We start from the raw sequence: 15655 nt of genomic DNA on the forward strand, positions 1-15655 counted from the left end.
CCCGCCAGCGACCGCAACCGCGCCGCCATCCCCGCGAACCCACCCGCGGTGAGGTCCATCCCGCCCACCCTGTCGCCTCCCGCCTGGAGGGGAGGAGGGAGGGAGAGAAGAGTCAGGGAGAGGTCCCGCCCCCGCCCCCCGGCTCGTCCGCCAGGTCGCCGCCCGCCGCGTCGAAGCCGGCCGAGACGAGGACGAGCTGCGGATCGAAGGCTCGCGCCTACTCTCGGGCCAATCTCGGCCCAATCTCGGGTGAGCTCGCGGAGGAGACGAGGAGGATGGAAGGGCGCGTGCGATCGGCAGCAGCAGCGCGTCGAACGCGGCCAAGTACTCGGCATCCCCCATCCCCTCGCGCCTACAGGGGAGGCTCCGAGCCGGCTCCGAGAAGGCTCAGCCGGGTGCGGGGGGCCTCACCCCCTCGCGCCGGAAGGGCACGTTGACGGTTCGGCCTGCTAGTTTAACTCGGGTTAGTAAGCTAAAAGTACGAGTAATCAAGATCCCTACTAGAGAGAGTAGATCGCAGACAGTAGATCGCCCACGCAGCTCTATTGCCTGCAGCGGCGCCGCCGCCCACGCAGCTCGCGGCGCCGGTCCCTGCGCGAAGGAGAGGGGCAGAGGGAGTCCGTCCTCAGCCCCTGCCAGCGGGGCGCGGCTCCGTGCTGCCGCGCCAGGGAAGAAGCCGCGCCCGAAGCGGTGCAGCGAGAAGAAGAGGACGGCCGGGTCCTCCTCGAAGATGGCCTGCGTCCCATCGCCGTGGTGCACATCCCAGTCCACGACGAGCACCCGCCGCAGCCCGCCGCGCGGAGAGAGCGCAGCCCGCGCGGCGACCGCGACCGAGTTGAGGAAGCAGAAGCCCGCCTAGCCGCAGCCAGACGTGTGGAGAGACGCCGTTCTCACGCCGCGGCGAAGAGTCAACGAGGCAGAAGCCCGCCATCCGGTCCTCACAGGCATGGTGGCCGGGTGGGCGCACGAGCGCAAAGCCGGAGGAGATCTCGCCGCGGAGGACACCCTCGGTCAGTGCGACGACGCCGCCCGCCGCCCGCCGTGCCGCACAAGCCGTCTGCGCATCGTGGAACATGTCGCGGCCGAGCGACCAGCCGCCACCCGCGCCGCCGCGCCACGCGCCTCGGAGAGACGGCTCGGCGTCGGCGAGCGCCTCGAGGGCGTCGAGGTGCTCCGCAGTGTGAACCGCCTCCGCCTCCGCCCGCGTCGCCTCGCGTGGAGCCACCCGCGTCAGCCGGTCCAGCAGCCGAGCCTTGCCAAGCGCACGGTAGATGACGCTCACGCGCTCGGGCGTCTCGATGTGCGTGGCCCTGGCGCTCGCTGGCGGACGGTGCTGCGCATGGCCGTCGTAGACGAGGCCGATGGCCATGTATGCCCGTGGGTTCGGCTCCGAGCGTCTGTGGGAACCCCGCGCTGCAAGCGGCACGGCGATTCATGTTTAGGTATATTGTTGGCAAATCAAGACACAGAGCTCACACAGAATCACAGCGGGAGGAAAGCGGCGAGTCGCAATTCCTGGGGTCCTTGTGGCGGGCCACCCTGTCCAGAGAGGCATGGATGCCAATCTGGGGTCTTTCGACCGAGTCTATGAGCCCTGGCCGCTCCCGGTTGTGGCAGAGGTTATGGAACCAAGCGACGGAGATGGTGCGGGGGTACGGGTGTTCCAGGGGGTCACGACACGCACCGACCCTTCACGAACCGAAAGGCTGTGCCCGGGGAAGGCACAGTAATCCGGCACGTGTTGGGCGCCCCATTCCGTATGGCGGCTAGGTCAGCTCAGGGCCCCGTCCACTTCCCTCCCGCCTGGGCGCGTGATGATGAGGAGATGCCACCCAGGCCAGCCAGGACAGGGGCGGGGGGCGAGGGCGGAGGGCGGGATGGGCGCCAAGCGGGAGGGAGCGGACGGGGTGGAGCGCACAGATGGGGGATGGCGAAGGTGGAGGGGCGGGAAGGGGGGAGGGCGGCGGGAGGACGGAGGTCGGCATGCGCATGGGCGGGCGGTGGGTGGTTCGGTAGGGCGGGGGGGGAGGGCGAGGGGTGGAGGTGGAGGTCGGTGGGGGCGAGGGGCGGCGAAGGAGAGGGTGGCGGCAAAGGGGTGGGCGAGGTGGAGGGCGGGGGGGCGGCATGGGAGAGGTGGAGGGCGGCTTCGGCATGGGCGGGCGGTTGGCGATTCATGTGGTGCCATGTGTGGAATACGCCAGAGCACGGCGAGGAGCATCAACCCCTTGGGAAGTGCATTTTTTCTTTCTCCTTATTTCCAATCTCGTCGACTATGTGTGTGTGTGTGTGTGTGTGTGTGTGTGTGTGTGTGTGTGTGTGTGTGTGTGTGTGTGTGTGTGGTCATGCGCGGGCCGCACTGCAGATAGGAATTCCCAATGAAATTCCTATGCCCGGTAGGTAGGTAGGTAGGTAGGTGTAATAAATAAATAAAACGGGCACGCCAAACGAGGGGTGGGAGAAGGACAGGGTCCCCACCTGCACGAGCAGGATCTTGTAAGGACGATCAGGACACAGGGGAACGGGAGCGGGGAGCGCATCGCGACACGGAGGGGGGAGGCTGGGCAGGGTTCACCCACACGACAGGGTCCCAGGGATTCCTCTCTCGTATAGGACAGGTTGCACCCGGCGGCACGGGGGCAGGCGCGGGCCTCCTACTGGTTGCGCTCTCCTAGTTAGTTCTCCTGCTCCTGACAAGGGACAGCGACAGGCTCGCAGCACGGTGGACTCCCTATTCCACTGGCGATCTCTCTCGACTAGCGACCTTCCTCCGGCTTCTCACCAGCAGTCTCTCACTTACCTCACACTTACCTCACACTCCTACTGTGTGAATACGTATTCCACGTATTCCAAAACAGCTCTAGAATGGGTAGTATTTGTATTCAGCGGGGCACGCGCGGAACGCGCGTGCCGACTGTGTATAAGCTATAAGACTGTACGCGCACGCGCGCGTGCGAGCCGCGCGCGCGTGCGCGGCGCGCACCGTAAGGAGGTCCCGCGCGTGGCGTCCGACGTGCTCACAGCAGCGTCCCCACCGCCCATCCCCCCACACCGCCCCTGCCGCCGCCGCGCTTGCCTCACATCTTGAGGTCCTCCTCGTCCGAGCTGTCCGAGTCGGAGTCGGTATCCCACTTCTCGACCGCCTGCTTGTAGCCGGCGGTCTGAAGCTTGCCCTTGAGGTGGAGCGCCTCGTGGCAGTAGACGCGCTTGTCGGCGACGGCGTGACCCATCTGCCCGCGCGCCGTCGTCTTGATTGCCCCGTAGACGGACCAGAGATCACCTTAACTGACTGAGCGCCAGAGTGGGCCATCGCGCTTGGGCGCGGGCTTCGGCGCGGCGCGCACGCGCGGGGCGGCGCCGGCGCCGCCGGCGGGCTTGGGGGTCTGCTGGAGTCCGGCGGCTTTGCATAGTTGGTCGCGATCTCGAGGACGGTTCCTGGAACGGGCGTTCGTTTTCTTTAATTTCAGCGCTGCGGGGGGGGGGGGGTGGAATACGTGCGTATTCCAACGTATTCCAAAAACTTTCCCAAAAGCGAAGTATAAAATTTTCTTCGCTCCGCGAATTCACACTCTCACAGTAGGCGTCACACTGTCTAGGAATTCCCTATTGTGATGTTAGAGGTGGGTTAAGAGGGAGATTCGCGCGAGCTGCGGGACCGCCGGGACGGCGGGCGGGTGATTGCGAGCCGCCACGCTTGGCGACTTTTGGCGACTTTTGGGACGCGCGATCGACCGAGAATCGAAGATGGCAGGCGAGGCCGAATTCCTACAGTAGCTCCTAGGTAGACTTGGTGGGTGTATATGAGCACGGACGCCGACCTCCACCTCTCCGACGTGCATCTCCGGGCTGACTGCAGCGACGCTGGTTGCGATTTGCCGTGTGAATTCCTACCTCTCTTCGCCCTCTCTCGGTTTTGGCCCGGGTTTTGGTAAGCGCCAGGAGAGCCAACCCTTGACGGTCGCACCTGCGCGAGCGCGGGTGGCCCCCTCCCCGCCCTTGGCCGCCGGGCGGACCGGGCCGCGGCTTGGCGCGGCGAGGCCGACCACACGGGGATGGGGGCCGGTGAGGATGGATAGCGTTCGTGTTGTTGGGCTCATGAACGGGAGGGCGGCACCCCCCGGTGGCGCTCCGGCCGGTGTGCGCTTGGGCACCTGGAGTTGGATTCGGGTACTTTGCTGGTATGGTATCTGTGATAAATGAATTCCCTATTCTGATGTAGCCTCCATCTGTCGCCAGCCCTCCATCTGTCTGAGATGCTGCTCTTTGCACTGTCTCACCTCAGCCTTCCTCGCCGGACGCCGATCGCAGAGCTGACCAAAACCATTCCATTTCCACGCCGCACCCTTGCCCGACTCCTCGCCGACGAGACAACTTCCACACCTGGAGCACGAATCGACTCGCCGCCCTTTGAGGCGGGCGGCAGCAGCTGGCAAGTTCAGCTGTACCTGCTTGGCGCCGGCGAGTCCTACGCCGACCGCGTCGGCGTCTACATCAAGCGACTTGCAGGAGGAGGCAAAGAGGTGGACGCCACCTTCGCGATGAGCCTGCAGGTGCTTCCCAGCCCCGCGGCTCTCGAGGTGGCGCCGGCCGCTCGAGCGCCAGGCTGTGTCCGCGGCAGCACCTTCAGATGCGGCATGACCTTTTGCGAAGCCAAGGAGGCGGGTGAGTCGGTCGGGCGGTGCGACGACTGGGGAGCCCACCTCTACTCTTCGAGCGACCTCCTGCGCGAACTCGAGCAGAATGAGCAGCGCGTCCTCGCCGTCGACGTGGAGTGAGCGCTAGCGCCGGTAGCAGACACGCACCCGGCCTCCTCACACGCTGCTGCACGCCTCGGAGCACCTCGCTGCGCCGCTTAGCATCGCCGACTGAGCAGCACAGAGGCTCGCGCTTCGGCGCCGCGTGTCGCCATCAGCGCGTCGCCCGCCCGCCTCACAGGCTAAGCGTGTGGGGCGAGCGGCCGTGCGCCAGCGGGTCGAGCTTCGCGGCGCTGGCGGAGCAGACGCAGCGGCTGCCCGCCGGCTCGATCCGGTGCGGAGAGGTGGTCGTTGCATTGGGAGGCGGCGGAGGCGGCGCGGGTGGAAGCGGCGCGGGCGGCTTCAGCGCGGGCGGCGCTTGCCACTGCACGCCGCGGGGACGGATTCCTCCTGGACCTGTCCTGGACCTGTCCTTCCTGCAGGCGCCTACCGCTGCACGCCGGGGCTCGAGTACCGCGTGATGCGCATCCTCTCGGCGGAGGGCGAGCCGCGCTTCGAGTGCGACACGGCGAGCGGCGAGGGCGGCGTGGTGCGGCGCTGAGATGCGCCGAGATTGAGCCGCGACGAGCCGCGATGAGAGATGGCGAGCTGCTGCGAGATGGGCGAGGCTGATAGGGCCAGAGTTTCGTGGTGCTCAGCGGTATCACTGGCTGCAGGTGTACTTGCTACCCACCTCCAAGGCGGCGCGAGAGGAGGGCGGCGCACGCCTCGGGGGCAAGGGCGAGGGCCGCGGTGGGGAGAGCGCCTTGCTGCTCGACGACGACGATACCGGCAGCTCTCGAGCCGGCGCAGGGCTAGACCTTTCCCAGACTTGTCTCCCGGACCGGTCACGGAGCCTGCCCGCAGGCAGCTCCCTGCCTGGCGCGTCGCTCCTCCGGGGCGTGGCCAGGCCGCTCAGCAAGCGGACGCGGGAGGCGCCCGCGGACGGCTCGAGGGCGACGTTGACGAGGGAGGGCCAGACTTGGCCGGTGGGCGTGCCGGCCGACGCGCTGCCTCCGCTCGCATCTCGGCTCGGGTTCCGAGCGCTGCCCGCGCGGCTGGCTTATGCGGCGCGGGAGCCTGGGCCGCCTGCTCGCGGCTGTTGGGGGGGCATCTCTCCAAGGCTGCCGGTGAGAACAGGCGCGGAGCTCAGGCCGCGTGCTGGTCGCCCTCGTCCTTGTCGGCGCCTCGCCGCTGTGGGCCGGCTTCCTTGCCTCGCAGGCGACGCGATCGCGCCGAGATTGCACAGAGAGAGATCGGATCGAGAGAGCACGCTGAGACCGGCGCATGAGGCAAAATGATCGCACGCCGCTCGCCGTCGCAGCGGATCCTTGTCCGCGATCCCGGCACGAATCACCCATCAAACCGTGACTCATGACTGAGCAGCTTGGCTCCTTCTACGCGATCCCGTCACGCTCGATGGAGGCGACGCTCGCCGTCGGCGACGTGATTTTCGCCGAGAAGGTGTCTCGGCTGGTCAACCTGCCGTATGAGAGGGGTGACTTCTCGCCGCCTCGCCGCTCGCCCCAGACTTGCCCTCGACCTCTCCCTCGAAGCTTCCTTCAGGCGACCTCGTCCTGTTCTCGCCGCCCGCTGAGCTGCAGCAGCAGGTGAGGGCGGCCGGCGGCACGCTCGGCGGGCGAGACCTCTTTGTGAAGCGAGTGGCGGCCATCGGCGGCGACAAGGTCGCGCTCACGCCGGAGGGCGGCATCGTCGTCAACGGCGAGCCGCGCGCCGCACCGCCGCTCCAGTGCGCAGGGCCGCGCGGTGGCGGCGGCGGCATCAAGGCTGAGTCCGGCGGCGAGCCCCGCGCCGTCACTTTCGCTCGCGTTGTGCCCGACGGCAGCCTGTTTGTGCTTGGCGACTGCCCGGAGCGCTCAACCGACAGCCGGACTTGGGGCCCGCTCCCGAGGCAGAACGTGGTCGCGCGGCCCGTGGTGCGCGTCTGGCCGATCTCGCGGCGGGGAACAATCGACGCGTCCACGGATCTCAACCCGTTCGCGCGCGGGCGCGCGCCGCACCCACCGACAACGAGTGAGAGTAGAAAACAATGAAGGTACTCTGTTAGTTCAGCACACGTGTTGGTTATGGTTTCCGAGCCCCACGGCCGCACACGACGAACACACGACCGCGGGAGCGAAGTTCTCCCCAACACCAACACACAAAAATAAATACAAGGATTACAACCCGCACAAAAAATAAACGAAATATAAACGGGTAGGGGGTAGTAGCCGGGTAGGCGTAGGGGGGATGGGAACCTGTTACCTCTCTATATGCTAGGAGATGTCACCTGGTTTGCGCACGATTCCTTGGTGTGAACCCAGTTGGACGAGTGGGTGCGAGAATAAGACCTCGAATCTCTTTATTTATGTTGATTACGTTTACGATGTGAATGTGTGTCCTCGCCACGTGACGAGGGGTGAGGGGACACGGATTGAAGATCCCTCACACCAAGATCGTGCAGGGCGGGGACACATGTCCCTAAATCCCATCTCGTCTCAGAGTTTGCCCGTTTTATTTATTTATTTATTTTGTCCTCGCCACCCAAGCCCCAAGCCGCAGAATTAGTGACTTCGCGCAAGCCGCAAGGGCCAAGGCTGTCATCTGCCACCAGCAGCGTGCAAGCGGTTGGAGGGAGGGCATGTTGGAGGGGCCTAGCCGTGTGGTTCTGGTCGTAGCCGTGCCGTGTGCGCCGCACGCTAGCCGCTACTGTGCGAGCTCGACGACGCCGTGCTTCTTTTTGCCCGCCGAGAGCTTGATCTCGCTGGCGGCCTCGAAGCTCGCCGTCGAGATGAGCAGCGCGGCGTCCTCGATCTTGACATCGTTGAGCTTGGCGCCCCCCCCGGCGACGAGCCGCCGCACCTGCCGGAGAACGCAAGCCGAAGTTCATCCGAGACCGAGATGCCTCTCGGCGGTATCGCGGCTGCACCTCGGACTTGCTCTTTCCGAGCTCGAGCGACACGAACAAGTCGACGACCGGCACGCCCGCCGCCGCCTCGTCCGCAGAGAGCTTCACCCGCTTGAGCGACGCTGTGCCGCCGCCGCCGCCGCCGCCGCCCGCGGCAAAGAGCGACGCGGCGGTCGCCTGGATCTCCGCGAGGCACGCCTGCGTTGTCATGGCCGTGACGCGTACCGGACGTGTCTGCGAGACGTGTGCCTGGCCCCGGCGCCGCACACGCCTCGCCGTGCAGCATGCGGGTCGCCTCGTTGGCAAGGACCACCTACGACCCGAGGTCCGACAGACAGGTCACGCCTCCATGACACTCCGCGCAGAGCGGCGGCGTCGGCGACGCGCCTTGGCGTCGTTGATCTGCGCACCGCGCAGCGCCTCGAGCTTCTCGACCTGGCGGAGAGTGGCGGGGGCGTGGCGGGAGATTGGCCGGCCGAGATTCGCCGAGATTCACAGAGATTCGCCGAGATTCGCCGGCCCCTCCCTCTCTCCTCATCTCGGCTCATCTCGGCTCATCTCGGCCCATCTCGGCCTCGTCTTGCGGTAGCTCGGTGAAGAATCGCAGGAAACGGCCGACGTCGGCGTCGGCGGTGTTTCTCCAAAACTGCCAATACTCGTACGGCGAGAGGAGGTCCTCGTTGAGCCAGACCGCCCCCGCCGCCGTCTTGCCCATCTTCTTGCCGTCCGCCTAGACCGGGCTCCGACCACACACGTCGGCCGAGGGCCCGCCTCGCCCGCGCTGCCGGCCTCTTCGCCGCCGCGCCGTCGTGACGAGCGGTGCAGTGAGGCCGAAGAGCTGCGCGCCGTCCGCCCTCCGCCTGCGGGGAAGGGTCCGAGAAGGGTCCGAGACGCTCCGGCGAGCAGCCGTGCGCCGTCCACCGCCCACACCCGAGCTCGACGCCAGAGATGATGTTTCCCCACTGGTCGGAGCCTACGGACAAGTCTCGGACAAGCCTCGGAAATGTCGGCGACATGACGTTTCCCACTGGTCGGAGCCTCCGAACTGCAGCGTCGCGCCGTGCCGCCGGTGAAGCTCGAGAAAGTCGTAGGCCTGGAGGGCCGGTCGGGAGGGGAGTGGTGGCAGTCGGAGTGGTACGGAGTGGAGGAGGAGGAGGAGTAGCGGCGATGGTGGTCGCAGTGGCACTGCCACTCGAGCCGTCTGCCTGGAGGATCATGTAGTTGAACTCGAGGAAGGAGAGGGGCGACTCGCGCGCGAGGCGCTGCTTGACGGACTCGAAGGAGAGCATGCGGTTGATGGTAAAGTGCCTGCCGGTGGCCGGGGGGGGCTCGGGCTCGGGTCGAGGCTCGGGCTCGGGTCGAGGCTCGGGGCTCGGGTGTTCGGGTTAGCATGCAGTTGGTTAGCATGCGGTAGGTGCTGCAGCGCCCGCTGCCCGGGTCGCGGCAGCGGGCGACCGGCAGCGATGCAGACTAGTCAGGGGGGTGGTCAGAGGTGGGGAGAGGGGCGGGTGGCGGGTGGCGGAGCGCCTGCCGTAGTCGCGCAGGAAGGCGAGGTACGAGAGCGGAGAGAGCCACGCGTCGTTGTTGACGAGCAGAGCGTCCGTCGGCCCCTCGCCAAAGGTGAGGAAGCGCCTAGCGGCGGCCCCGAGAAGGCTGGAGAGGCGGCAGACGAGGCGGGAGGCCGCGTCCGCCGCAAGCGGTCGGGGAGCGCCCAAACACGCGCGAGATACCCTCGATGTTTGAGGCGATCGCCTCCTCGTCGAGCAGCTGCCGCGACGCGTCCTACAGCGACGTTGCCGAGAAGGTTCCGAGAAGGTTCTCGCCCTGCCGCGTGAGAGCCGCCGCCGCGAGGAGTCCTTCCCAGAAGGGTCGCCGACCTTGGTGGTGCCGCCGCCGACGAGCACGATCGGCTTGTGCCCCGCGCGCTGGAAGTGGCGCAGCAGCATGATCTGCAGCAGCGAGCCCACGTGCAGGCTGCTCGCAGTCGCGTCAAAGCCGAGGTACGCGACGACGCGGCCGCCGCTCATCGCGTCATCGAGCGCGGCCAGGTCGGTCGACTGGTGGAGGAAGCCGCGCCAGCGCATCGTCTCCAGAAACGTCGATCGCAGCTGCTCCGGCTCCGCCGCTGCCTCGGCCGGCGCGGTGGCCGCGTCGCTGCTGCAGGCGCGGGCGCCGAGGGCGCGCACGGCGCGAGACGCGCACGGCCGCAGCAGCGCCGTCCGCAGCGGCTGCGTGTGCGCGAGGAGGACCATCATGAGGTGCATGAACTGTGTTGCGTGGGCGGATAGAAGATGTACAGTCTGCCTCCACTCCGAGTCTCCAAGCCAAGCCTCTGTCCAGCCTCCGACAGAAAAAAATAACGTCCTTGGATGATTTCCGAGAGTGGACCTGAGCAACAACATGACGTGTAGGCAAATGATCGGAGTGGGAGTCAGAAATGTGGTCCTTGCGCGAGGGGAGCTCGATAGACTCGAGGGGCCAGGATACGCCGCGAGGAGGACGGAGTTGCGCAAGGCGAAAGAAGCCGCGAGAACAAGGGACCGGCAGGAGGCGGCGTCGCAGGACGAGGCAGAAGAGAACGACGCGACAGAGGAGGAAGTGACAAGGGAGAGACCGACGAGAGTGGGACGGCCGCGAGGTGGCATGAAGGTTGCAGCGAGAAGCGGCGAGAGACTGCGAAAAGAGATACGAAGAGGCAGACTCCCCAGGGTGGGCGACGGCTAGCGCACCACACTCCTCTCCTTAAAATCCCTGTGTGGTGGCGGCGTGCCGTTCTCCCATCCCTCCCTTGGGTTGTGTGTTTTCTTTCTTTCTTTCTTTTTCCTCCCTTGGGTTGTCGTTGTCTGTTTTCTTTCTTTCTTTCTGGGATTTCCGTTTTATTTATTTATTTATTAGACGAGCGGCCTGCGAAGAGAGATAGGAAGAGGCGGACGCCCGAGGGTGGGTGGGCGACGGCTAGCGCATGACACCCCTCTCCTTAAAATCCCTGTGTGGTGGCGGCGTGCCGTCCTCCCATCCCTCCCGTCCTCCCATCCCTCCCTTGGGTTGGCTGTTTTCTTTCTTTTTTGGACGAGCGGCCTACCTCCAGTTTTTTTTTGTTTTTTGTTTTTTTACCTCCAACGGGGCGGTATGGATCACGGGGTATGACAACCTTGTGCCTGCCCGCGAAAAGCGGGATGTGGGTGCTCCGCCGCCGGAGCGCGGAGGACCGCCCTCTCTCCGCGCGCTGTGCCTCTGTGTTCGTGCGTCGCCCATCTCTCATGGAGATGCCGCTCGCTTTATTTATTTATGCGCATGGGACTGGCGCGCACTGTACTGCCACTAACTAACACACAGAGGTGCAGTTTGGTTGGACGACCGCGAGGTGACATGAAGGTATGAAGGTCGCTCTGCGAGAATTGGCGAGATTCTGCACGACGAGGGAACGGAAGAGGCAGACGCCCAAGGGCAAAAACCTGGGAGGATGCCGTCATCCTTCCAAAGGGAGAAATTTCATGGTGCGCCTGCGCTTTGGACTTGGAGATCTGACAGGGCACGCCAGGGGCTCGAACGGCGGTTGCCGTAGTGGCGTAAAAAGGTGCTTTTGGCCTTGCAGTCTTGACCACCCCGTCGTAGCCGATCGGCTGGGGCGGCGGGACAACAAGTACAAGAGCCAAGAGGGAGCGCTGCCTGCCGCGGTTTGGCAACGCGAGGCGCTCCTCACGCCTCCCTCCTCGCTGTGCGTTGTCTTGAGACGGCTCTCGTCACTCGTGCTCTCGTGCGTGCACGTGAGGGAGATAAGATACCGTCAAGTGTAACCATTGCAACGACACACGCTCAGACACACACCCTTGCACAAGTTGTCCGAGGAGGCCACCGGCCAAAAGCGCATGTCTTGAAGGTCCGATACTAGTGTTCGACTGGCGCTGCTTAGCTCATCCCGGGACCCGTCCCCGGAGGCCGGGTCCATGCTCGCGTGACGCCGCGTACATCGCTCTACAACGCACGCAAGACAGCCGTGCCGCCCGCGCGTTCAAAAATGACCGTGCGTCTTTTCGACGCGGAATCGGAATAGGACCCCCGCAAGCGGCGTGGCGTGGACCGGTTGAGCATCCCTCCGGGGGCCCCTCTGCGCCGGGGAGGCGTTGTTGGGGGCTACGACGCAAGCGTCCGTCGCCCTTTTCAAACTGTGGGAGGGCCCGCGCATTTCTTCTCAACAGCGAGGTGTGAACGCTGTGCTCGAAAAGGCTGTAGGCGTCATGACACTGCAGAAGCCGTGGACGGCAGCGGAGGACAAGATCATCGCGGACGGCGTCGCGGCCGAGCTCACCTGGGTCGAGATCGCCGACAAGCTGCGCGGCCGCACAGACGCCGCCGTGCGGGGACGCTTCCACCGGCTGAAGGCGGCCGAGCAGAAGGGAGGAGCCCCACTTCTCCGTTGGACGGGTCCCAGACGCGCTCAAACTCGTCCTAGCGAGCAGAAGCCGTGGACCGAAGCGGAGGACCAGATCATCGCGGACGGCGTCGCGGCCGAGCTCACCTGGCGCCAGATCGCCGACAAGCTGCGCGGCCGCACACGATCCGGCGTGCGGCAACGCGTCCACCGGCAGGGGCTTAAACGGGACAGCAGCGCAGGCGGCGCCGCCGCGCAGGTGGCCAAGGGTCGCCGTGCATCCTCTGGATGCGCTGGCCCCGCACATGCACACATTCCACCCGTGGGTGGCGCGGGCTGCGTGCTGTCCACACCACTGACGGCCGCCCCTCTCCCCCTCCTCCCTCAGGCGCCGCCGCCCAAGAAGAAGGCGCGCAAGGAGAAGGCGGGCGACAGCGCAGGCGGCAGCGCCTCCCTCGAGGAGGCACCCCGGGTCAGTCGCGTCCGCCTGGACGCCATGACCCGTAGATGCACGAGTGCCACCTCCCTGAGGTGCCTGGATCGCGCGCCCACCGCCGCCGCCCGGCTCAGGGCCGCGCGCCCTGCCCATTGTAGACGGCGGCGGCGAGGCTGCAGCGCGCGGGGCGTCGCAAGAACAAGACGGTGCTGCGCGTGGTGCGTGAGGAGCTGCCCGACGAGCTCACCCACGAGCAGCGGATTGCTGTCGCGCGCGCCATGGCGGAGGCCCTGGTCGAGGCCTGCATCTCGCGGCTCGTCGCGGCGAGCATCCTCCTCCTCTCGCGGCCGGAGGCCGCCGCAGTCTCACCCCCCCCCCTGCCATTCAGGACCCGGGCAGCCTCTGCTACGTGATGACGGGCGCGTCGCGGATGGTGCTGCGCGGGCGCAACTTCGCCTCGTGGGAGGTCGTCGCGCAGTGCCTGCTCAAGCAGTGGAACTCCTACATCCTCTACCAGGGCCGGCCGGCGACGTCCGTCGAGATCGCCGCCGCCTACGACCAAGGGCCGCCCCGCGTCGAGCCGCCCTCGCTCTGCCTCCCAACCCCGCCCTCGCTCTCACCACTGCCGCGCCCGGCGTCGTGTAGCCTGTTCTGGGTCTCGCCGCAGCAGCCGCCGCTCGTGCAGGTGTCCCCGCCTCGTCCGTGAGCAGCCCCGAGCCGCACACCCCACCCCGCCCGCGCGTGCGACAGGCGGGGCACGCCAACCTGGTCGAGGAGCTCTCGCAGGGCGGCCTTCTCAAGGAGGTCGAGGCGGCCGACTTGCCTCGCGAGTGCTGCCTCTTTCGCGGGCGCCCCTCTCTCGGCCGCCTCTCTCGGCCCCTTCTCACACTCCTCACTGACCGACCCCCCCCCCCCCCCTCCCCAACTTGCACACAGGGTCGGCATGGGCGGCAACTTGGCGGGCAATCCGTCCGGCTTCCATGTGCGGGCCATCGTCTTCGGCAGCGAGATGTTCAAGCCGGGCAACTTCGCTGCCGTGCCGCCGCCTGGGCCGAGCAAGCTCGTCTCGACCGCCCTCTCCATCGATGATCAGCTGGCGGTGCTCGAGCTGGTGCGCGAGGTCCGAGAATCGCATCCGATCCGCCCGCCCCGCCGGTCTCACTCGCGCGGCTGCCATTAGGTGCCTCGATCGATGGCGTGCCCGGCACGGTCTCCCCCCCCCTCCCCAGCCTCCCAGCGTGACTGCTGTAGGCGCCCCGGGACGTCGAGGCGGAGCTCATCGCGGCGCGCAACGCCAAGCTCGCCGAGCAGGACCAGGTGGCGCAGGCGTCGGGCCGGCCCACCGTCTTCGCGGCCATTTTGGTCAACCCATTTGGCAAGCGCGGGCCCAAGGTGTGGCGGGTCGACGTGCGGTTCGGCTGCATCCGCCTTGTGTGGGGCAGCCTCGCGGCGCGCACCTGGTGGGGTGGCGGCCGTCGGCGGAGCACGGAATTATCGTGTTCATTCCCCGCCTGTAGTTGACACGCCGCGGCACGGCGCAGCTGCGTGGTCTCGAGCAGGCCGGCACCGCCTTGCGAGGCCGATAGGTCCACTTTTATGAGAGGGCGCTTTGTGTGTGTAGGACTGGGGGCGCTGCCTCGTGTGCGCGGCGGTCAGCAAGGCGCAGCAGGAGGCCACCATGCGCATGACGCGCGGCGTGCTCAGCGGCGACACCTCGTCGCGGTACTACGAGGTCACGGACGCGGCGCTTGGTGAGATCCAGGCCGCGGCGGAGGAGCTGCCGGTGCTGCAGGCGGCCGCGGCCGCGGCGCGGATTTGCGGGCTCGACGTGGAGGAGGACGAGGTCGAGCTCGACGCGGAGGACGACGACGAGGCGGACACCGGGCTCGACTACGTCGCTCGCGACGACGAGACCGGCGACGTCTCGCAGGCCGTTTCTTTCATCGAGGTGTGTTTGCAGCCCTCACCGCCCCCCTCACTCTCCTCCCACCGTGTAGGGTTCGGGCCTCCCCGTCATCGGCGCCGCCTCGCCCGCGCTCTCCGCCTCCTCCTCCGCTTCCTCCTCCGCCTCCTCCTCCTCCTCCTCCGCCTCCTCCTCCACCTCCGTCTCCGCCGGCGCCTCCGCCTCCGCCGCCGCTGTCGCCGCCGCCTCTACATCCACTGCGGGCGGCGGCCTGCACGCCTCCTTCCCTTTGTGGACGTCCGCTGGCGGCTGGGTCGGCCTACCGGCGCACTTTGACTCACCCGCGGTGGCGGCCGCGCAGTTCAGCCTCCCCCCCCCGCCCGCAGCGAGTCCCTCTGTCGTCGAGGTGGCAATGGCTGCAGGCCACACCACGCTCCCGGCCGACCTGTTGGCGTTGCTCAATGGCGACGGCGACAGCGACGGCGACGGTGACTCGCCCGTCGACTCGCTGCCGCCGCTGCCCTTCGACTCGCTGCAGCTGCTGCCCTTCGACTCGCTGCCGCTGCTGCCACGGAGCTTGCCCGATCTGCTCGCGTTCTACGGCCTCGGCGAGTCGGTCGAGGTGTCGTGGGACGAGGTGGATGAGGGCTTCAAGGCTTCGCAGTATCGGGCAACCGTGCTGTGGGCCAACGACGTCGGCTCGCTCAAGCTGTACCTGCGGTACGCCGCACACGCGCACGTCTGCACGCGCGCAATTGCCTCACCGTTGCCCCCACCGTCGCAGGTACGACGCCTTCGAGGAGGACGACGGCGCTCCCTCTGCGGCTGTTGGTAGGAACGGGTGTGCGAGAGTAGGCGCGCATTTCTTCACGCGTACGAGAATAGGCGCGAACTGCTGGGAGGAGCTCGTCTCGCACGAGCGGGTGCGGCCGCTGCCGCCGTCGGACGCAAGCACGGATCGTCTCTCGAACGGATGGTTGTTCGCGGCGCGTCAGGTTGCTCCGCGGCGCCGCCACCTCCCTCTCCGCACTTGACTTGGCCCGTCCTCTGCAGATGCCGCTCGAGCTCGAGCTCAACGACGGCTGGTGGGAGGCGCTCCCTCGCGCGCCTCTCTCTCTCTCTCTCTCTCTCTCTCTCTCTCTCTCTCTCTCTTTCTCTCTCTCTCTCTCTCTCTCTCGCTCTCTCTCGCTCTCGCTCTCGCTCGCTCTCTCGCTCGCTCGCTCTCTCTCGCTCTCTCTCTCTCTCTCTCTCTCTCTCTCTCTCTCTCCCTCCCTCTCTCTCCCTCTCTCTCCCTCTCTCTCCCTCT

The 15655-nt window shown here is 66.8% G+C and overlaps 5 protein-coding genes across 5 annotated transcripts; 3 read left to right on the plus strand and 2 right to left on the minus strand.

The window, feature by feature from the left end:
* Positions 1–112: 112 nt before the first annotated feature.
* Positions 113–1369, minus strand: EMIHUDRAFT_244705 (hypothetical protein; the record flags this gene model as incomplete). Its single annotated transcript, XM_005769099.1, has 3 exons — positions 113–217; positions 523–855; positions 968–1369. 3 exons carry the CDS (start codon positions 1367–1369, stop codon positions 113–115), a joined length of 840 nt encoding a protein of 279 aa, XP_005769156.1.
* A 2881-nt stretch (positions 1370–4250) lies between these two features.
* On the plus strand, positions 4251–5292 carry EMIHUDRAFT_244707 (hypothetical protein; the record flags this gene model as incomplete). Its single annotated transcript, XM_005769100.1, has 3 exons — positions 4251–4763; positions 4933–5035; positions 5174–5292. The coding sequence occupies 3 exons, from the start codon at positions 4251–4253 to the stop codon at positions 5290–5292; spliced, it is 735 nt and encodes a 244-aa protein (XP_005769157.1).
* A 430-nt stretch (positions 5293–5722) lies between these two features.
* EMIHUDRAFT_459090 (hypothetical protein) lies at positions 5723–6932 on the plus strand (the record flags this gene model as incomplete). The annotated part of the gene is made up of 5 exons (XM_005769101.1): positions 5723–5800; positions 5871–5951; positions 6117–6228; positions 6297–6726; positions 6830–6932. Exons 3-5 carry the CDS (start codon positions 6150–6152, stop codon positions 6930–6932), a joined length of 612 nt encoding a protein of 203 aa, XP_005769158.1. The 5' UTR covers positions 5723–5800; positions 5871–5951; positions 6117–6149.
* Positions 6933–7087: 155 nt separating this feature from the next.
* Positions 7088–9890, minus strand: EMIHUDRAFT_470371 (mitochondrial tyrosyl-tRNA synthetase; the record flags this gene model as incomplete). The annotated part of the gene is made up of 9 exons (XM_005769102.1): positions 7088–7131; positions 7267–7592; positions 7660–7836; positions 8393–8498; positions 8569–8611; positions 8825–8946; positions 9094–9270; positions 9356–9420; positions 9516–9890. The coding sequence occupies 8 exons, from the start codon at positions 9888–9890 to the stop codon at positions 7437–7439; spliced, it is 1221 nt and encodes a 406-aa protein (XP_005769159.1). The 3' UTR covers positions 7088–7131; positions 7267–7436.
* A 1970-nt stretch (positions 9891–11860) lies between these two features.
* EMIHUDRAFT_445334 (hypothetical protein) lies at positions 11861–12874 on the plus strand. The gene is made up of 4 exons (XM_005769103.1): positions 11861–12252; positions 12399–12450; positions 12605–12769; positions 12835–12874. Exons 1-4 carry the CDS (start codon positions 11877–11879, stop codon positions 12857–12859), a joined length of 618 nt encoding a protein of 205 aa, XP_005769160.1. The 5' UTR covers positions 11861–11876; the 3' UTR covers positions 12860–12874.
* The last annotated feature ends 2781 nt before the right edge of the window (positions 12875–15655 follow it).

The sequence above is a fragment of the Emiliania huxleyi genome (genome assembly GCF_000372725.1).
Source record: "Emiliania huxleyi CCMP1516 unplaced genomic scaffold EMIHUscaffold_430, whole genome shotgun sequence".
In the NCBI taxonomy this organism is placed as follows: Eukaryota; Haptophyta; order Isochrysidales; family Noelaerhabdaceae; genus Emiliania; species Emiliania huxleyi.

Excerpts from the sequence above, each read along its gene's own strand:
- EMIHUDRAFT_445334 (XM_005769103.1), top strand. The coding sequence starts at position 11,877 with ATGACACTGCAGAAGCCGTGGACGGCAGCGGAGGACAAGATCATCGCG. Across the intron at positions 12,253-12,398 it reads TAAACGGGACAGCAGCGCAG|GCGCCGCCGCCCAAGAAGAA; the intron begins GCGGCGCCGCCG and ends CTCCTCCCTCAG. Across the intron at positions 12,770-12,834 it reads GCATCTCGCGGCTCGTCGCG|GACCCGGGCAGCCTCTGCTA; the intron begins GCGAGCATCCTC and ends CCTGCCATTCAG.